This window comes from Nyctereutes procyonoides, unplaced genomic scaffold (assembly GCF_905146905.1).
Source record: "Nyctereutes procyonoides isolate TBG_1078 unplaced genomic scaffold, NYPRO_anot_genome, whole genome shotgun sequence".
Classification (NCBI taxonomy): Eukaryota; Metazoa; Chordata; class Mammalia; order Carnivora; family Canidae; genus Nyctereutes; species Nyctereutes procyonoides.
The window spans coordinates 3807733-3831182 of record NW_026575133.1 but is presented as its reverse complement, the minus strand read 5'-3'; the positions used below and the strand labels follow the sequence as shown (position 1 = coordinate 3831182).

General features: G+C 35.3%; 1 protein-coding gene across 2 annotated transcripts in view; it reads right to left on the bottom strand.

Moving 5' to 3' along the window:
• The window catches only part of R3HCC1L (R3H domain and coiled-coil containing 1 like), an 85868-nt gene that overhangs the window by 20203 nt on the left and 42215 nt on the right, over positions 1–23450 (bottom strand). For both annotated transcript variants that reach the window (XM_055299820.1, XM_055299819.1), the window contains exon 2: positions 9655–11468. In XM_055299820.1, the coding sequence (XP_055155795.1) occupies positions 9655–11454 (1800 nt within the window). In that variant the 5' untranslated portion in view covers positions 11455–11468. The remainder of the gene's footprint in view (positions 1–9654; positions 11469–23450) is intronic.

Here is a 23450-nt window from a genome sequence, read left to right as displayed (position 1 = left end):
ATGCACCAATTATGTAGATATACCTGCAGCACACCTGTACTGTCCAACACCGTAGCTGTCAGCCACATGTGGCTACTGAGTACTTGAAAACTGTGACTAATCTAAATTGAGATGTGTTTTATGTAGAAAATACACATCAGATTTCAAAAACTTCATAGAAAAAAATCTCATTAATTTCTTATATTGATTACATGTTGAAATGATATTCTGGATATATTATTAATTTCACCTGTTTCTTTTTACTTTTCTTAATGTAGTTGCTAGAAAAATCTTAATTATATACATGGTTCCTATTTGTAGTTTGCATCATAATTCTATTACAGGTCACTGAAACATTTACTCTAAGAGTCACACGTACTGAAGTAGTACCTGCTATACTGTCCATGTGAAACCTTCATATTTTAAGACCTACATACGGATTTTTCTTTTTTGATAACTAAGAAGTGTTTGATAGATCAATAAAGGGAAGAGTTCTGAATTTGATTCATTCTGATATCTCTATTAAAACAAGGGTAAGTTTGCAAATAACTCAGCAAATAATTTTAAGAATCATAAACTTTTTAGAATCTTTTTTTTTAATTTTTATTTATTTATGATAGGCACACACTGAGAGAGAGAGAGGCAGAGACACAGGCAGAGGGAGAAACAGGCTCCATGCACCGGGAGCCTGACGTGGGATTCGATCCGGGTCTCCAGGATCGCGCCCTGGGCCAAAGGCAAGCGCTAAACTGCTGCGCCACCCAGGGATCCCCACTTTTTAGAATCTTTTAACAGTGGTCTGTCGTGTTTATTTAAAAAGCATAAGGGAAATCTGAGTATTCCTTCATATGTATAACTAGCTTCCACAAAAACCATTCAACTAAATTAAAATTCTCTTCCCCAAAGCGAGGGTTTTAAGAATCTCACAGCCTGGTAGTCTGGTCTTGAAAACAAGTCTGTAAAATAGTACCTGACCTTGCTATGACTTAATTGCCTTGATCCCTATTTGTAGTGGAAAAAAAGAGTGGGCAGAGTAGGTCAATTAGGCATGGATCACTGAGCTTTTTATTTTTTTTAGATCCTTGGTTCTTTGAGATACAGAAAGAAACATAAAAAGTTATGAAGTTACCAGCTATTTACTCTCTACAGACAAAAAACAAAAATATGCTACATTATTTTGGAATAAAGTCATATTTATATCTCTGTCAGATGAGCATGTCAGATGGCTGTTATTATTATCCTGATTATAAAGATGGAGGATTGCATCACTGAGAGACTAAAGGATAGCCTTAAGATTACAAATCAAATTACTGACAGAGTTTGAATCATAACTCAGGTCTCCTGACTGCTAGTCTAATATTCCTTCCATAACATGATGAAAAGGTCTTTCAGTGAACACAATCAGAAACAGTGCTGTATTAATGTTCAGGACATTCGTATTCTCTCTGATTAAGGATTTATGGATATAAGGAAGAAGGAAGGGAAGGAGAAGAGGAAGGAGGGAAAGAGGGTCTATGGCAAAACTAAAAAGATAATACAAGGTTGCTGATTTCTTTCTAGCCGTATATTCTAGATAACATACAAAGCATAAATTAGACTTCACTGTTGTGACCATGTCACTCAAAGATCTTCAGTGGTTATACTTAAAGCTCTCATAATTTGGCCCTGCTTCTCAAAGATATCCATGTACTAATTCCCTTAATCTGTGATTACAGTACACGACAAAGGAGAACTGAGGTAGGAGATAGAATTAAGGTTGCTAATTGGCTGACTTTAAATTAGGAAGATTATCCTAGATTTTCTGGGTGGACCCAGTTATAATCCTAAGGGTCCTTAAAAACAGAAGAACTCAGAGGAGAAGAGACAGTGAGTCAGACTGATGATATTGGAAAGACTCAACTGATCACTGCTGGCTTTGAAAATGGAAATGGACATTCCATGAAATGGAAGGGCCATGAGCCAAAGAACGTAGGCAGCCTCTAGAAGCTGAAAAAGGCAAGAGAATAGGTTCTTCCCAAGAGCCTATAGAAAGGAATACAGCCCTGCCAACACTTTAATTAATTAGCCCAGTGAGACCCATTTTAGACTTCTGACCTCCAGAACTGTAAGATAATACATTTGTGTTGCTTTAAGACACTAGTTTGTGGTAATTTACTACATCAGCAATAGTATACTAATATACCTTTCTAGCTTTATCTCATGTTATCCCTCAAAATATGCTACACTCCAACCAAAGAATAATACTCACTATGTCTAAACATATCTTATTTCCTCCTGCTTATTGCTTTGGTCTTATCATTTTGCAAGTGCTAACATCGGTTTGCACATCTCAAAATATCATACCACCTCTTCCATGATTCCTTCTCTATATACCCCAAATCATATATAATTTGACTCTTCCTCTACCCTTTTACAGCATTTACCTCATCTGCACTACTTTTGAAATACTCATTACACAACACCTTATATTACAGCTGGGCCTGTCTCTTCCTTCAATGTCATTCTGATCACCTAGCCACCCACCCAACAAACATTTAATGTATGTTCAGCATAGATTTTACAAAAGGAACTTGAATTTCAATATGTAATAGAGTTGTATTAAACTTAGTTATGTCTGTAACAAATTTAAACACAGAGGCATCAAGTCACAGGGACAAGAACAACAAAGACTCAACCACAAGCTGGTGATGTAACATGTTAACATTATAGAAATAACCCACCCAATCAATTCTCAATTAACACAAGTTAGGTTACTCAATTTCTTTGTTTCTATTTTTCTCTTCCACTTACATCTTGTGGCTACTAAATAACTGATTAATTCACTTTCTGTTGAAGAAAAGCAATTTAAAGTGTCATTATTTACTATAAACCTTGATAAATTAGAAGATTTGGTTGGAGAACAGGCTAAAGCTATAAACAACAAAATAATAATAAGGTTTTTGGACTATCTGGATATAATTCTAAGGTGTGCTAGTATCACAGAAAGTTGAGAGCAACAGCCAAGAATTTTTCATGTTGGTCTACAGTACTGTGAATAAACCAAAAGCTTGTATTAAAATGTTTTACCCATTTAACTTCTCATAATTGGTAGATAGGGAAATAGCAGTGTTTATTTATTTTTAAAGATTTTATTTATTATTCATGAGACAGAGAGAGAGAGGCAGACACAGGCAGAGGGAGAAGCACGCTCCCTGCAGGGAGCCCGATGCAGGACTCAATCCCAGGATCACGCCCTCAGCCAAAGGCAGACACTCAACTGCTGAGCCACCCAGGCATCCCAACACTATTTATTTTTAAAAAAGAAAAAATTATTTCAAGTTTTTTCAAATTTCTCATTACCCAAGTTCAAAAACATCCAAAAGGAGTTCCCTAAAAAGCTATCAGTAAAGTATTACAGCATAAATATTTATATGCTATATAGCAAAAATGATAGCTTCTAGCCCTCTTTTACACTATTTTGGGCCTAAGTCCTTTTCAACAGAAGGATAAATTTAGACTTTTAAACTCTAACATTTTATATAGTAGGTATAAGAGTAGATAATGTCTCCAATGGAATTCCCTACCCACAAATAAAATTATCAACTATATCTAGGCTACACCCCCACTGACCTTACCAGGAAACCAAAGCCGGAAAGGATAACTTTGGCTTCATAAAATTTGTAACAAGAATGAGTGAAATGCCCCTTAAAGTGTCATCTACAGATTTCTCTAGCATAGATATAAGCAATATCTCAATACTTCTGCTTATCATCAGTGAAAGATGGTTTAAGGGATTTATAAAGGGAAGAAAGTGAGGGAGTGAACAGAAAGCAGAAAAGGAAAAGGGCAAAAGGAAGAAAAAAGCTGTAACAATGAGACATGTTTGGTGCCCCAACAATTGGTTCAGATGATCATTTACTGGCCCCAGTGCCAGGGTATAAATTTGACAACTCTAGGTCTCTCTATTGTATGGTAATATATGACACATGAATATGTGTCATGACCAAGTAAACATCCTGAACCAACATGGACCCGGTTCCTAATCAAACAGTACAAAGGTTAACATGGCAGACTGATGTTGGCATTCTTGACAAGATGCTAAAAGATCCACCGAAGAGATTTAATTTATAGTCAAGAAAGGACTGTGAAGGCAGGGAAACATTTGTATTTCCTCCTCTTCCCAGCGTGACTGGAAAGACTAGTTGGAGAGATGCCAATGATGCAGTAGAAAGATCTAAAACCAGAGTACCCAAAAATAGATTGCTAGAGGTTCAAATCCTCCCAAACTATAACTTAGGTACTGCTATGATAATCATTGAGAATGGCTGTCCAAAAGAAACATCGCAAAACAGATAAACTTAGCATTTACTGCCATTCTACTTCTTGATTTCTCTAGTCCCTGATTATGCTCTGTTTAGCTATCTAAGATCCTAAATCCTATCCAAGCCAATTCTCCCAACTAAAATTTGTTTCCTTGTTTATTACTTTAGAGAGTATTAGCCCTTGCCTATCTGTCCCCATCAGGTAATACATCTGTACTTCTGACCTTCAAACTGCAGACTCAGACCCACGGCTTTAAGAAATGAGGCAGTCTTGTTCCAGACAGGCAATACAATAGCACGACTCATCATCTGAAGGATCAGAAACATTGTTTTCATGCATTAAGCCTAGTATTTAGTATGCCTGGGCATCCTCTTGGCTTTTCCTTGGCAATCTCAGTTTTTGGTCAATTCACACAAAATATCTTCTGTACAAGGTTGCTGACTAGCACTTAAATTCCCTTTGTCCCAAATCTAGGCATTATTGCAAATTTATATTCCAAATTCATAACACAAAACAGTCTGAATTTAAAGATATTGTGACTGTTGGCTACCCACTTCAGCAGTCAGGCCTATAGTTGGGCCCCTCTTTTCCTCCTTTACACTCCCTCCCAGAGCCCGGCCACTGAGTGTCCAATGTGCCCTACATGCAATTTCTGATACAAATGATTACGTTAATTCAAATCAGTGTAGATGAGTTTAATTCTCCTAAAGGTATGTTTCTATCTTTAACTAAACTTTTTAACACAAATGAATTTTTAATTTAAGAGTATAGCTCTTAAGTTCATTTTTCTCCTGAGGTAGAGTGCACACTCGGGTTTTCTTTGCCAATTCCACCATTTCGCCTCCCTGCTATTGTCACTAAACAGGGAATGAATTAAATGGAATAAACATTATGAGTCATATCACTACTCCTACTCCATCTGCCCCAACTATACCCCACATACCACATCTCATGGTGCTCACTAAAGCAAAAGCACTGCCAGGGACAGAGTAGGGCACACCAAGAATTTCTGAAGCTTGAGATAAGAATACCTCCTTGTACCAACAGAGACGTAGAGCTGTTTACTTCTCTTTAGTTATAAAAAAGCATCAGAAATTAAAATGCTATTGGTGTGAACAGTATCTCTTTAATGTCCCCTCTTTATGTGTGAACCAGAAATCTAGTCATCATCCACTAGCAGACTGAACAACAGAGTACATAATTCAATTAGATTCTTCACTGGATGTCCCAAGTAATTGCATTCAAATATATGGCATCTGGAATCCTCACTTAGGCAGTCAATAACATATTAATTCAGAAATTTTAATAAAAATATTAAATATAAATCTGTTAAAATGAGTTGCAACTAACAATAAAAGATGCTGTGAAAATAAAAATCAAAATAGTAATAAAACAGTGAGGGAGTATATGGAAACCCAGAAGTTTTCACTCAACTTTTTTTTTGTAAACCTAAAACTGCTCAAAAAAAGAAAAGCTATCAACTTTAAAAAACAGAAAAAGCAAACAGAAATTGGGAACAGAGAACAATCTCTGAGGTGGGGCTTCAAATCTTGTTTAATCTTAAGGCCTCAGCAACAAGCAACAGTGTCAACCAGTTTAGCCGTCAGGGATCTCATCCTTGGTTGAAGCCACTGTCTAGATCACCCAACAGGCAATCAAATTTAGGACATCTCTTAGACAGTGGTTTTATATTAATTTTCCTTCAGATTGTTATGTGACTATCTAATCACATGGTTACATTCTGCCGCTCCAAATAAAATATAAGGAACTTTAGATGAAGCTGAGAAAAAAGCTGGCATGTAACACAGTGCCTTTAAAATGGTAGTGTTAGGGCAGCCTGGGTGGCTCAGCGGCTTAGCGCCTGCCTTCAGCCCGGGGCATAATCCTGGAGACCCGGAATCGAGTCCCACATCGGACTCCCTGCATGGAGCCTGCTTCTCCCTCTACCTGTGTCTCTGCCTCTCTGCCTCTCTGTCTCTCATGAGTAAATAAATAAAATCTTTTAAAAATAAATAAATAAAAATAAATAATAAAATGGTAGTGTTAATAATCATATGTATCCAGGTATTTACAATTTACAGTTTATCAAAACTCTAAGTACACACCTTTCCATTTAAATGCAAAACGACGAGGTATCAACTTTAACGAAGTCCCTAGAAGATGGCTTATGGACTTTCCTCCCTTCATAGTACTTCATATAATTTGCTTTTAGTGGTTGGATTATGAATTTTTCCTTTCACTTTTGGGTTTCCTACTTAAAAACAGAGAGCATTTTTACAGAAGTCTATAGGACATTGAGTCAGTACACATAAAGGGAGACAGTTGGGGATGGGTGGCATTTCTTTATTCTTCTCTTTTCCATGGTTATAAACATTGCTAGTAGTCTTCTGTAACAAAACCAGACTCCTACCTAAATCAAGGCCAGAAATGACCAGTGTCAAATTAAAGCAGAAGTGGCCAGTAAGGGACCAGATGCCACAGTCTATCAAAACAAAGTTATGTTGCTCTATCTTACTAGCTCTACTACCAATCAAAATAGATTTGCAGATCACTACAGGAGGCAGCAGGGACTATGGAAGTTTTATTTAGATAACAATAATTCCTGCATTCTTGTACCAAAATCTCAGAGGGTTAGAAGTCATGCCTACATCTTTTTCTTTATCAGTTACCAACTTAAATGTCTGGGCATCCCAAACGATGGCTTTAGAAGATTAAGTGTGATCTTTAGAGATTCATCAAGAACTGCAGTTCCAGGAGATCAGTAATGTCCTATCTAGGCTCTATATCCACTCAGATAGTTGTAGAAGTTCAAATGTTGCAGGAAAATTCCTTCACATGCCAATGGCCGTCACACCCTGCTCTATAGCATACCTCCCTGCCTATTAGAAGTATTAGACATACCTTAATGTGTAGCCATTGTCAACAAAGAAACAGGCCCACTAGGAAAAAAGCCAAAAATCATTGGCTGGCAAGTTTTCAAAGATAGGCAGACATTCTGGTTTAGCCTTTAATAAAGTATGTTTGGAACAATATAAATAATAAATTAAGAATAATAGTCACCAGGGGGCTATTAATGTTACTGGATTTGTGACATCTTTTAATAACATTATTATTATATCTCCTAAAACGCAAAGCACAGGAGATCATAGTTTGGAGCTGATCTGCTACCTGCATTTCTCAATCCATTTCCTTCCTTCTTGCTCTTATCACTCATTATCCCTAAACTACAGATCCCACTCCCTGACAAGCACCAACCCAGTACGTGATATCCAAACACAACACCCAGGCACTGGCTGTCTTCAGCTTAAAAGATTACATACTTAATTTCCTAGCCATTCCCAGCTTTAGGTCACACAAGTGTCCTCTTTGGTTACATTACTATGCTCCTCAAAACACTGAGTGGTTGCCTACATTCTTCTGCACCTATTCTACAGCGTTAAGACCTAAAAAACAGGGTGCACACTTGAACCCTCTTCCCCTATTATAGGAGCTGTATCCCTAAGCTACCACCATACAGAATCCAAGTTCTAGCAATAATGAAGTATTATTGAAAGCCCGTGGAGTCCACCCTAAAAAAGCACGAGACTCCAACTCTGCCCTATCATCTACATCCATTCAATAAATATTTACTGAGTCTCACCATGTATAAAAGGCTCTGTGTGCCATGCCTTTCTTTTGTAGGAAGCTCTTTCTTTTCTCCTATGCATATCTGTGCTCCCTACCCCTCAGCTAATCTCTTTGCCAACTCATATAAACACTGAAACTTTCTTCCAATGATTGGATCCTTAATAACTTCTTTATATTCACCTAACTTACCACATTCCTAGTATTTAATCTAATTTGGGTCTAAAACCTCTGCTGAACAGTGTTTTTCTTTATGATTGGACAGCCATCTCTAGTTACCACATTCACATATTATCTTTTGAGCAATGGTTCTCACTTTATGTGCATCAGAGTCACCTGCAAAACACCTAAATATACAGACTGTTGAGCCAAAAAGTTTGCATTTCTAACAAGTTCCCAGGTGATGCTCATGCTGCTGGTCTAGGGACCATACTTTGGGAAGCACTATCTTTGAGAATCTGATGAAAGCTATAAAAAACTGCACACACATATAAAATTTTATGTGCAATTTCAAAGGGTTCATGCATGCCCATTCCTAGATGCCTCCTGTTCTATATTTCTGTCTAAGGAATGTTTAGGACACAGTGTTTCCTGGCTTGACCATAAAAAGTGCTGTGGTACAAGTGAGCATGCAAACATCTAAGCAAGACAAGGAATAGCTTGGTACTGAAAAGTCAGTCTGTCCAATTGGCTGCCCCCTCTTCAATCTCACATGTCTCTTCACATACATGGGATCATTTTTCTGTACTTCTGGTTCAGTTCTCAGAAACAAAAGTATTAGTCCTTTTATATTTAATAGGCTCTCTGGAATCACTTAAACAAAACTATTTTATAGGTAAAGATGTGGTCGGGTAGAAAGAACATAAACATTGGAATGAGGGAACTAGACTGAAAACCTGATTCTGCCTTTCTTAAAGATATGACTGCTAAGCTTCAATTTCCTCATTTAAAAAATTGGAGACTTCAAAGGGAAATTATTTTTTCCCCTTCCAGACAAAAGTTATGTGAACCCACTATAAGAAATGAAGAGGGAAGTGGTTCTATTTAAAACCAAAGATTCTTATTTATGGTAAGGATTTAAATACTACAAAGTGAACACCTAAATTAAGAAAATGAAAGATTAAATAATTTCTAAAATGTGTTTAAACCCAACATTTTGTATTTATGAACTCTAACTAACCAGCATGTCATTATTCACTATTTTCTATATGTACTCAACAACCATTGGTGATATAACTCAACATAAACTAAACTACATAAACAATCACACCTTCCCTTATTTTACCCTTCCCTTCTGTATTTCCTTCCATCTAGTGTCCAGCAACATTCCAAAATCTCCAGAAAAGACAAAATATATATGAATACTAAGTTATTATCCCCTCAGGCCTGTGTAAAATACATCCTGTCAATGCAGAAAATCCCTCTGCATGGAGAAGTTCCCTCTGTATTTCTTCAATAGATAGCCAGAATCCATTAAATTCATATTTAATCTATTCAATAAGATCTTTCAGGCTTTGGCTAAAATAGATACAGCTCAATTTGGTATGTTTTACTTTTTAAAGATCTGCCAGGCATTCTTTTCTCAATCTACAATACTGTTTTCTTTTTCATCGCAGGAACCCTTATACTGGATGTAATATGTGTGAATGTATGAGTGTGCACAAATGTCTGTTAAAATTACCCCCAAAATACCAGGCTCTACCAATCTATACATTATGTTAAGCATCAAGCAACTTCTACCAAACAGACCTCTTGTAGAAGACGTGGATCCAAGCAGTCCCCATCATCATTAAACAAAGACTCCCAGCTCTCCTCAGTAGCAGCACTTCCCTCCATGTGAGACATTTCCGTTGCTTTTGGTTCCATGGATGTTTCCATAGATACAGATTCTATATCAGGAAAGGATACACCAAATTCTACATTTTCTGAGTCATCTTCCTCTTTTGTTTTGAACTCTTCAGCAGTTTTTAGTTCATGCAATGCCTCTGTTATATCACCACTACAATCTAGATCATTGCCGAAGGCACTGTCTGAAAGTACTTCTGTCCCATTTAACATACTGAGTTCAGAGTCCAAAAAAGTGTTACAATTACTACCAGCAATCTTCTTTATAGGTAAGGAAGAAGCACAATCTGACAAGCTCTCTATCAACTTTCCTGTTGACTCTGTGAAACTAGATGAAATACTCTCAGCATAAATATCTGAGCAAGCAGTCAGGTTGCTGAAATTTCCTGTGTCATTCCCACTTCTAGCTACAGGAAGAGGGGCTATATCTGCACTCATTTCTACATATTTTGAGAAACTATCTGTGTTGCTACAGGCCTCATCAGCTGTTCTAACTGCAACTACACAAGGGCTGCCCATAGTTATATGATCAGACGGGACATCTGTAATGTCCATCTTACATGCCTTATTGGTAATGTCACCTACACTCTTCAACCCATTATCTGTATCTGTTTCATGAACAAGGAGAGCTGTATCAGAAGGTTCATACTTTATACATAAGTCATCTACAGTGCTGTCATTCTCCTCACACTCTTTAATCACTGTTGGATCAAAAATGCCATTTACATTCTCTAATTTGCTGCCCATAGTCATTTTATAAGAGAGGTGATCCACAATCTCAGGAATGGAATCTACACCTCTCTGACTCAAGACGAAATCTGTACTGTTGGCTACATCACTAACATTCTCAGCTTCAAAGTCTATGGAAGTTTGGTCAGTGATACCATCTGGGCTTCCAGGAACAGAAATAGCAGTGATGCCTCCACTGCTGAGAGTCAACATTCCACACGATGTTTGCATGCTTTGTTGTACAATTCCAGAATCAGAACTGAGTTTTACAGGTACAATCACACTCTCAGGTTTCAACACAGAACTAAAAACTCCAGGAAACTGGGATAGTATCTCCACAACCTTGGCATCAGTTTCAATTCTGCTTTCTAAACGTCTGCCTTCAAATGTTTTGCCACTTAATTCCTGTCTACTGACATCACATAATTCCACATTTTGGAACGGTTTGTTTAGAACTTGGGCCTCACTTATTTCTGAACAAGACTGAGACAGAAGCAACTTCCCAGGTCCCGCCACATCTGTGGTTTCAACTTCCAAACACTCCACCTCTTTTGGTTTAAAATGTCTTTGTAAAGATATACTAGGTATCATCCCAGGATCTGGGATGCTTTGCTGATGTCCCTGGGATAATGTTTCTTTAGATTCTATACTTTCCCTCTTAACACAAATCCTATCTTTCTTTCTTTCTTGAAGGCACGTGTCTTTTCTGAATTTTGTTGAAATTTTCTTTCCTTCTCTACAGTTGTGCTCCTTTTTATTAGGATTAATGCTTAGTCTTTGAATCTCAGATTTGTCTCTAAAAATCTCCTTTTGAAAGAAACCATCTTCTTTTTTCACCACGGAGTTAGATGAACCACAGCTTTTTTCCTCATCACCTGACTTGAGCAACACTACATTCCTTCGAGCTTTAGGTACATAAAGTGCCATGTCAGGCCTTCTGGCTCGAACTCTGCATCTCTCTGTTGCTTGCTGCATGGTATCACCTCAATCTGCAAGAGAGAATAATTCAATTACCAAAAACTAATTACAATGTATTGAATTAAGAGATTTTTAAAGACTTGGTAGAGGGCCTACTAATCCATCCTACAGAAACCCTCATGTTAAAAGAAAATAAAACCTGCCATAAAATAATTAAAGCAATCAGGTAAGGAACTAAGGAAAGTAAATTCCAAAGTAACTCATGAGCTCATGAATTTTATCCATATATCCTCTTTCTTCATATTCCCAAAACTCTTTATCTCTATGTCCCAAGTCCTCTCTACCTTTTTAACAAGCAGCCTTATCTTCACTGAATTAAAAGTATTAGAAAAGTGAGTGCCAGCTTTTAAGTACTCATAAAATACTACTATCTCCTTATTACTGGAGCTCAGAATTTACAATGAAAAGTATATTCAAGGAGGATCCCTAAAAACACGTTTGTTCAACATAAGTATACACATAAATAAGGTTTTAAAAAATAACTTGAATGTGGGCTAGAAAATGAGACAACTAATCTAGGGCTGCCTTCTATTAGATGTTTACTATTTAATCAAGTGAACTACTATAAATTTTCTTCCAGCAGCAATAAAAAACAGCAATAAAGCAGAATGAAGAAGAGTGGAGACCAAGAAATGTGGTGAGACAACTCACATTAGTAATTTCTTGATACCCTCCACCATGGTTGGTCACAGGAAATTAACAAAGGGAAAAAAATTTAACAAATGTTTAAATAAACCTTTGCTATCAGAAAAATACAAGAAAATGTGCTAGACAACTTGAGTTCTTTTAATGTTCAAAATCATACTATGAAGTATTAGGGTAACCACAGCAAAGAGAATAAGGAAGTGCAATACATAGCAAAGAAACACCCTTTCACACACTCAGAAGTACTCATTGTTAAGATTTCACTACATACATTTCAAAGGAAATAGAGAGAAACTACTTCCAGATCCCTAAATTCTCACCTGATCCAGAATACCTTCTCAGTAAAGAACCTGGGCTCTCATGGCACTGTGGGCTGTTTTCTTTTCAGTCCAGGTATATACCATGGCCCTGATCATCAAGTGTTCCTAGGAATTCTCAGTCCCTTTCTCTTTTAATGTTTTTATTATTATCTAACCCACAAATTATTATGATGGATTTTCTAATTGTGGGTGAATATGACTTTAACATTTAGATGTGCCAGGATTTTTCAAAAATGCCTACTTTTCAAAGACAGAAGTACTAAAGTATATTTCACTGGAGGGGATCCACAGACATCATGTATCTTGATCTCAGGAAAGCATCTGACAATATACATCATGATGAATTTCTGAATATAAGATGGAAAATGTGAGCTATTTAACAGAACTAGTAGCACCCACAGAAAAAATATAATAAGTAATAGTGAATTTAGGATTATTTTAAAGTGATCTGTGTCCCTATAGCCCTTTGAAATTCAACATTTTAAACAATTTGAATAGAAACAATAACTACTCAGTGCTTATCAAATCTGCTAGTGACAAAATCAGTACGATTAAGAAATTCCAAAAATGATAAAATTATGATTTAATGTCATTTCTACAATCTGGAATGCTATGCTAAAAATGTAAATACAAACATCTACTTTAAGAAAAAAAAGTTAAACAACCCAACATTTGACTTGTGTATAATTTGCACAAAAAAAATTTAAAGGCTTTTACTTCATCTACAAAGTCAATAAACCCCAAAGGGTAGAGATGTGGATGTTTAAAAAGGCAACAAACACAGTTTCAGATTACAGAGCTCAGAAAATACACACAAAATAGAGTTGAAAGAACTAAATAAAGGTGTATTTCTTGCCCAAAGAGCTCTAAATGGAAAACATCCAAACTACCTTTATACCTGAAGGGTTGGTTGCTCTACAGAAGAGATAAATGTTCTCTTCTATGTTTCTCCAGAGGTCAGTACCAGAACCAATTGGTAGAAATGAAAGGAAAACATGGTTGAGTTTTCCCAGTCTATAGAACTCTAAGAGCTCTCCAACACTATTATCAGGTAATGAGCTCTGTCTCTACGTCTAGATGACTGACTGATACACTAAAGAAAGAATTTCTATCTGTAGATTGGTCTGGATTTATTTTAAGCACTCTTTGAGCTTGCAATTCTATGATTCTATTTCTCTTCCACAAGAAACATATATCAAAGGCTTCAAATTTAAAATTATTTGTGTCACAGCTTAAGACTCTTAACACTCAACCTTTCTTTTTTCTTAGTTAATGCTTATATATATATATATATATGTCATGATATGATTTCCTAAAGCTGAAAAACAGTCTAACGAATTTATATTATCCACTTCTTACCAAAACACTGAACTCAATTATGCCATGATCAGAATGTGCTGGTAAATGTTTAGCAACCGGTTTTCCACATGTAATTCAGAGTGCTGGTTGATATTTTTGCTTATGTCCATGATGTCAGCAATATGAGTAACATCTTTGCTGAAGTGGATAATCATTTTTGAATTGCAAAATGTATTCTCAAATTTTTGAGCTATGTACAATGTAATAGCTAAAGACATGACACTTTTAAGTTTGCATTATTAGCATTTTCTCCATCACCTTACATCTAGACAAGCAATAAACAATAAATCAAGCCCTGATTTATGGCATTTGCCTAACTGTATGACATAAATATTCCCACCATAGCTAATTTCAAGCTATCACTGTACCATCACTGAAATCAGAGCTGGGAAAAGACACAGTAGTATTCCATGACACAGTATTTCAACGTAAAGGTCCAATATTCATAAATAACTTCAAGAACATAAATTATAGTAAAATATAGTGAAATAATTAGGAAGTGATGAAGTTTAAGTATTACCTTTTTATAAATACTATTTAATAATAAGCTGTGTAATTTTTAATGATGGCTATGTTTAACAATCAGTTTGCATAATTTCTAAAATTTTAATAATCAGCTCTCAGGCCACCAGGAGATGCTCCATTACACCACTGGCTAGAACAATTCTTTTATAGTAACTCACAGACATACGAAAAAAGAAAAGCATCCCCATCTTGTGGACTTTCAAGATCATGCCAATTCAGTTTAAAGCCTTGTTGTATTTTTGTGAACTTCTTTTGCAACTGTAGGCACAGAAGGCCTTTAACAAGGGGAGAAGGGATGCCTTTCATACACAATTTTTTAAATGTACCTTAGATTAAAATTTTCCTATCCATATATTTACTAATAGTACTTGATGTTTTCTTTCTCTCTTTTAACATAGTTTTAACTTTTTAAAAACATTCCACATGCTTTTATTGGTCCAGTTTGCTTTTTAATTGGAAGGGAGAATCAGTTATTTGGGGTATATTTTGCAGCCAACTTATCCTAGAATGGCCATGAATATGAAATTCTGTTCAAAATTATATTTTATAAAGGAGATGAAAATTGATTCCTTTATGAATTAATTGCTAACATACACCTTTAAAATACTTTAGGTCAAATCATCTTTTTCTATACAACACTTCTGAACACAAGGATCATATCTGGGAATCTGTCCAATTGCTTCTACAGTTTCAAATATTCCTTGAGAGAAAATAATCAGTAACTTCCTCTGCGTACCTCTCTGCCCCATCTTCATGAGTAAGTGAACTAGCACAAAACAAATCAAGCTTTTACATCTTTATAACAGAATTTTAACATCATTTGTCTATGTTTGGTATATAAAACATATGGATCTCTCTTCAATCAACAATAGAGAATACTGACACTAAGGCATTCATTGGATAATTCAACCATGAACTGATTTGATCTAGTGCTTACCAATGGCTCACTTGAAACATCTGATATTTGAGAGAAACTGCCTAACAGGCATGTTAACTATCCATTCTTCAAGAATAAATTAAGCACTATCACTTTGTTAGCTCATTAGAATGCATCATAACAGCATATATCTTGCCTTTTTACTTAAAATGAAATAATTTTAAATACACAGGTAAGTTACAAAAGTAAAAATACTACAAAGAGTACCAGTACATCTTTTACCCATTTTTATCTACTAGTAATGCTTTTAGTTGCAAGGGAAAAAATGCACAGTAATTATTCAGTACAGAAATTGGACAATACCTTGATAAAAGCAATCCATAGGGTAACACTGCAAGAGCCTGTTCCTCATCAAAATATCCCCCTAGATTTAGCATCCACTAATGATTCTAATCTGATTTGATCTTTATTATGATGGTTGAAAAATGGTTTTCCAACTCCAAAAGTCCCTTCACATTTGCCAGTCAATCTAATATTTTTTTTCTGAAAGCAGAAGTAAACCATCAAAGTAAGCTACGATTTCCTAGGTTAAAATTCAATGTTAAAATCTCACTTTTCAGTTATTAGATACAGGAAATGCCCATCTGAAAAACATTTTTTAACTTTTGCACACCAAAGTTGAAAGGAACTATCATCTTACCCCATCTCGCATGTCTGAAAAAGAAGGGGAAAAAAAAGCATGTCTCTCAAAGTTACATAATCCCTTTATTAGGTAGAGCAAATGTGTCCCTTTCTGCTCTTTTCCAGTAAACACAGATTTAAGTTGGGTGTATAAATACAATGATTAATCCATCCCAGATGTCTGGTAATATTTATTTCTCTGTCCCTTTTTAAAATCATGTCAAATTCCTTTGGGAAGGACACAAGGCAAAATTCATGTATGTTAATAAACAGAAAAAGGATCTTCCCTGTATCATTTTCATATCATTAATTTCTTCTCCACCTTTAATTTTTCTTCCTTCAATTTTCTTTAGGATAACACTCTATTCCTATTTAACTTCTGAGTTAGTGACTTAATTAGCTATATTATAACTTCTGTATTACAAAATTTTCAAACATATATAAAAAAAGAAAACATTTATAACTCTCAAATGCCCATCACTCAGCTTCAAATCATGGACAGTGTTTCCTCATTTTATCTGTGCACATTCTCAAATATCACTTCATTTTATCCTTAAGTACCCTCAGTATCTATCTTTAAAAGATTCAGATTTTTTTTAACAAAACCATAATACCAATACACACCTTAAAAAAAAAAAAGGAAATAATTCCTTCTATCATCACATATCCAGTGCCAAAATTTTGCCAACTGTCTCCTTTTATGTGAACACTTGGTTTGTTAAAATCAGGATCCAAAAAGATCTACATGCTGGTCTTTTAATTTATAGGTACCTGTCAAACTTTTTGTTTTCCTGTCTTGCCATTCATTTGTTAAAGAAACTGGGTTATTTGTCCTATAGAGTTTCCCACATTCTGAACTTTGCTGATTGCATTCTTGTAGTATTGTTCAATAAATTCTTATATAGTCTCTGTACGTCCTAAAAAGTAGTGGTTGTTCTAAAGTCTTGATAGGATTTGGGTTTAATTTTTTTATTGCAAGAATATGTCTTAAATGGTGCTTTGAACTCCCTACTGTGTCACATCGGAAAGCTAAAATGTCTGATTGTCTCCTTTTTGTAATGTTAATATTCATTGATCAGTGGGTTGTACCATTCACCATAAAGCTTAGAATGAGTTTGCCACCCAATGGTTTTAGCAGCCTCTGATTAATACTGCCAAGACATACTATTTCATCAGGGTTTGCAAAACGATGACATTCTAATTGTTGTTCTTTTTGCATTTATTAGCTGAAATTATTTTAAAATGAACTTTCTCTCACCAACTATTTTGTGACTCAGAGATACAGTTTATATGCCTAAGACAGTATACTTGATTATTTATTTACCAGTTTCTGAATAAACTGGTTCATGGCATCTTCCAAAGGTGACCAACATTTTGTTGATTTTAACTTTGTGTTTCAATCCACTGCACTAATTATTCCTCTTGAAGCTCAACCTATCTTTGGCCAGTGGCTGTCCTGTCTGAGGGTCCTTCTGACAGAACCCCAAGTTGTCCCTGACAGTTTCTTCTTTTCCTTTTTTCATGACAAGATGTCCTACTATGCCCTACCCAGTGCTGCAATCAGCCACATTTTTCAAGAAGTTCTGGTTCACTTTAATGAAAACAGTATTTTAAAAACCACAATCTGGGCACTAACATGAGTATACTGCTATTGCATTGGTCATTGTGTCTAAGCCCTTTTAGATCTCACAAGGTTCTGATTCTTGGAAAGCATGATAATGAAAATACCTATTTCCATGTTTTTTCATCGCATAAGTTATTCAGAAGTATCTAAAGCCTATATATTTTTTTAAGATTTTACTTATTTATTCATGAAAGACACAGAGAGAAAGAGAGACAGGCAGAGGGAGAGGCAGGCTCCATGCAGGGAGCCTGACATGGGACTCGATCCCGGGTCTCCAGGATCACACCCTGGGCCAAAGGCAGCACTAAACCACTGAGCCACCCAAACTGCCCTATATATTATTTTTAAATTGATTTCCAACTTAATTACCTGAGGTCAAAATGAGATCAATTCTTCAAAATTTGTTGATTTGGTTTTATGGTCTAATAAATGGTCAATTTTGGTAAATGTCTCATCTGTGCCTAAAAGTAATGTATACCAATCAAATTTTGGGTGCTGTACCTGTGTGTAATCATTAATCAAGCTTATTGAAGTATTATTCAAATGATATCCTTACCTGTTATCTGTTTAGTTAATCATGGGTGGTGCACGTGTGTTCATTAAATCATGTTTATTAAAGCACTGTTCAAATCACAGCCTTACTTATTATCTGTTAGCTTAATTAATCATGAAGATGTATATGTAAAATACCTATGTATGTGGATTTATTGATTTATCTGACTTTGTATATCAATATTATATTTTTATGTAATTTTTGATGTTAACAGATAAAATTTAGAATTGTTCTATTTTCCTTGTAAACTGTTACTTTTACCATTATGCAGCAATCCCTTCTATTGTTGTACTGGAGGAGTACAAAGTCTTTTTTGTCTAAAAGTAATATAACTATGGTAACTTTCACTGGTATCATTAGGTATCTTGTCCTTTTCCTTTCAACCTGTGTTATAGGTCTCTTGCAAAAAGTATACAACTAAAGAGTATTCTTTACCCAGTCTGTCAGTGCCAGTCTTTTGTCAAATTTAGTCCATTTACATTTATTGCAATTATGGATGCATTTGGAAGTATTTTCTACCTTTTTATTTTGTGCTTCCTTTCCATTTATCCTACTTTTTGTAATTTTATTTTCCTGTTTTCTTTCAGGCTGATCAAGTTTTTTTCTTCTATTGCTCAAAAAACTCTATGCTCTTATTTCTAGTCTGTTAGTTTTAACTTAAGTGCTTATCTAAATATCTAAAGCTAACTTATTTTATCTGTCTCCTAAACAACTGTATAATACTTTTATTTCACAATGCTTTCCATATGTACTCTTAGGTTTTGTCTGAAAATATCTTTACACTGCTCTCATCCTTTAAAGGATTTTGACTTTCATTGTTACTGTTAAGCAATCTGTTGTCAATCTATCATTGCTTTGTAGGTAATCTCTCTTTCTCAAGATATTCTCTTAGGTATTTGGTGTTCAAGTGTCTACTATGTGTTTAAGTGTGTGTTTATTATTTTTCTACTAGAACAACACTATGCTTCTTGATTGAATATTTTAGCTTTGAGGCTTTTACCAATTCTATTCATTCAACACAATACCTTCAGATCCACCTTTCCTATCACTAGTTTTCTCTCCAGGTTTGCCTATTCTGCATTTTATCCTATCCAGTCATTTTTAAATTTTAGTGACTAAGGTTTTGTCACAGAAGTTCTATTACCTTCCACCCTCCCCCTGATTTCCCTGGTCTTATGTTTTCTTTAATAGCTGTGTTGATGTTGTTCTGATGTTTATTTTCTTCTTTTATCTTTAATCACTTTTAACATTTCCATTTTACTTTTTAATGTTTATTATAATCCAATCTTTTTTTTTCAGAAGTGTGTGTGTGCATACATGAATGAGCAGTCAACATAAGCTGTTTCCTGGGTTAGAATCCCAGTCTCACACTTGATTAGCCCTTACCTTAGACAAATTATTTAAGTTTATTGGGGCAAAATGTACCACTCTAAGCCTTAGCTTACTCAAAACATAAAATGAGGATAATAACAGGCTTATTTCATAGGCACACTGAACAAATTAAATAAAATATGTATATAAATTTGCCAGTCATGGTAAAGTCTCACTAAAAGTTAGCTATTACTTAAATAAGTAGTTGAGTTTCTTAATTACAAGTTTGCAGAGAGAATCAAAAGCCCTTTTGATACAATATTCAAAATGTGCCTTGATCACTTATAAAATCCATTTCTACCTAACACAAATATCTACTGTAACTATGTATCCTGGTTTTGCCTATCATTCTCTTACTAACAGTCTAATATTGTAAACATCTAATAATTCAAAGTAAACATAATATAACTCAGTTGCAAAGTAAAAATACAAATCTTGAAAAGAATGTAGGATTTCCTGAAGTCTATGAAGATAATGTTGAAGGAAGTGTTCATCTCACAGCAAACCCCTTGGGGAATGAAAATCTGACTGAATCAAACCAGTAACAACTGAAGGAGGGAAAAATGTAACAAGGATGATGACAGAATAGGAAACAAGAAAGAAAATGTCAAGGGATTAAGAAAAATCCCTTGAGAAACTGCTAAAGCTCTCAATAGTTTTCCTAAGACTAATGCACTAGGTCTAGTCTGTATGATAAATACTAAGAAAATCAAAGTGAAGGATGCTATCAGACTATCACACACTTTTTGTGGAAAAATCATACCTAGAAAATATATTTTTTTTGTTATGGAGAATTAGCACAGCCATAATTAAAACCTAAATTTTATTAAATATGTGGTAAAATAAATGTTTTTATTGCAGAAAACAAATTTTTTTTCATTACTAAGAAACACTTTAAGAGGTATTTTCAAAGTAGCAATTTTCTTAAGAATTTCTCAGGGCACCTGGGTGGCTCAGTGGTTGAGCATCTGCCCTCAGCTCAGGTCATGATCCCAGACTCCTGGGATCAAGTCCTGCATCAGGCTCCCTATAGGGAGCCTGCTTCTCCCTCTGCCTATGTCTCTGCCTCTCTCTGGGTCTCTCATGAATAAATAAATAAAATCTTAAAAAAAAAATTTCTCATAAATGTATTTTCTAAGGGAAGAAAGACTATCATCTAAACTGTTAACAGGGTACCTGGGTGGCTCAGTTGTTGAGTGTCTGCCTTTGGCACAAGTCGCGATCCTGGAGTCCTGGGATCGAGTCCCTCATTAGGCTCCCCACAGGAAGCCTGCTTCTCCCTCTGCCTATGTCTCTGTCTCTCTGTGGCTCTCATGAATAAATAAATAAAATCTTTAAAAGTTAAAAAAAATAAACTGTTAACAGTGGCTATACCTTGGAGTAGAAAATGAGAGATGAAAAAGAATTAAGGATTAATTATCTTTTTATACACATACCTCAGTAGTGTTTGAATTTGTTACAATAAATGTAGTATTTTTTGTAATTAAAAACAAGATTCCTAAAATTTAAAGATATGCTATTGTTTTTGTATGAGGCCATTACCATGAATTGCTGTAGGAGAAAGCAAAGGCAATGAAAACTGATAAACAGATCTTTATTAGACAAAAGGACTCCAAATAGGAAAATGATGATTGGAGAAAAGAGTGACCTCTTTAATATACTTGATAGTATAATAAAACAAGTAGCATATAAATTACCTGATGTTGAAAAGATACCCTCAAATGTTGCAGAATGCTGAGAACCTTTCCTTTAGGTCTAAGAATGGTCTAGAACAACACTGTCCAATATATAACCATTAGCCACATGTTGCTATTGAGCATTTGAAAAGTGGCCAGCCTAAACTGAGATGTGCTATGCACGTAAAAACACCCCCTGGATTTCAAACGCCCAGTACACCAAAAAAATAAAATAAGAATAAAAGGAAAATGTCTCATTAACATTTTTAAATTTATATATGTTGAAGGGATACTATTTTGAAAATATGGGTTAAATAAAACACATTAAAATTAATTGTTTATGTTTTTTTAAACGTGACTACTAGAGAATTTTAAATTACATATGTGGCCCATGTTTGGGTCTGTGTTATATATCTAACATGATAGCACTGGGCTAATATCTTGCCATATCTAATACCACAAGAACAATCAGTCTGCTTGTCCTCTTGTGTATTACCTGTTTCAGAATTTCCACTTTTAACAACAAGGCAATATACCAAACCAAGAAATCAACTAAAACATAAATGTGTAGGTAAGCTTATCTCTGCATAGACAAAACACTTTAAATGTTCCATAAGTTCACAAGAATCAAAACAATAAAGCATCAAAAGAAGTCTACTTATATTTCACAAATTAGAAAATAAGACTGATTAAACAACATAACTATGTGGTAAAAGTTATCCTCAACTCAAATTTATGAGCATTTTTTTTTCAGATATATTTAAAACTGTGAAGGGCCCTAGATTTAGAATCATTTCTTTGCATATAATAAAGCTTCCTTTGTGTTATTATTCTATTAAGAACATTCTTATTCTCACTGGTCTACTTACAAACTGGCAAAACTAAGAGATGCCAGAATCTTTCAGTTCAGCATCATATATGTCCATTTGGAAGGAATAAAAATATCTTGAAAGTAAATTTAGGGCAGCCCAGGTGGCTCAGCGGTTTAGCACTGCCTTCAGCCCAGGGCATGATCCTGGAGTCCCAAGACTGAGTCCCACGTCAGACTCCCTGCATGGAGCCTGCTTCTCCCTCTGCCTGTGTCTCTGCACACCCCCCCCCACTCTTTCTCTCTCTCTCTCATGAATAAAATCTCAAAAAAAACCCTAAATTTAATGATGTTTTTAATTAAATGTAATATACAAAATATGTTAAGTGACACAAGTAAACTAACAGATTTCTGAGAACATAATTATATACTTTTAAATTCTAGCCATCCCCTCAGAAAGATTCTCTGCTCTTCCCTCCCCAATTTCATAGTTAGGGGAATGGAATCACTGTCAACCCAGCTGTTCACACCAGCAACCTGGAAGTCATTATCCCTGACATTTCAATCAATTACCAAGCCCTGTTCATTCTACTTCTACACTGCTTCCAGTAATTTTCTAAAATACAAATTAGATTTGGCCATTTCCTTGTTCAAAATTCTTCAGTGGTCCTTATCACATAAAAGCTTTAAAGTATCTTGCATAGTGTATTTGGCTCTATGTGATCTAACACTGCCACCCCTAAAATTATCTATCTACCTAGTTTCATTTCCAGCCACTCCTAATTTCAGACTTCATATTCCATCAATTCCAACTCCTGGTACTACTCGAAACATGACCAGCTGCCTTCTCACACCTCTTTGGTTAAAGACTTACTACCTTTTCTGTTGGATGCTTGCCTAATGATCTCCTACCTGTCCTTCAACTCTCACTTTAAAGATTACCTCGTCTGTAACTTCGTCACTGACTCTTCCTCATCTTTTCTTGTACTACCGGTAAGTTCCCACTATATACCTTTACATATACCTTCACTAAAGCAATTATCATATTGCTTTACAGTTATGTGTTTGCATGTCTGGTTCTCTTCTGAACAGTAAGTTCCTTCAGAGTAGGGTTAGTTCTTTTTATCTACAATGCCACAGCACTACATTTGACACTAAATAAATACCTGTCTGATCATGACAAGTGAGACTTCTCAACAGATGATACTTCCCTAACCTCCAGCTGTGATTCAGGTCCCATACATTTATTCATTCCACAAACATTTACCAAACACCTATTATGTGCCAAGTCCCGTCTTAGGCACTAGGAACACAAAACAAAACAAGTCTCTGGCCTCATGCAGCTACACTATAATAGTAGAGACAAAAAATAAACACTGAAACATATAAAATCTGATAGTGATAAATGCGATGGAGTAAAATAACACAGGGACAAAGATATAGAGTGATAAGACATATGGCTATTTTAGAAGGGAAAACATAGAGCAAAGCAGGGAAGACCACTCTGAGGAGTTGATACCTGAGCTGATACTTGAACTGAGCCAGAGAGTCACA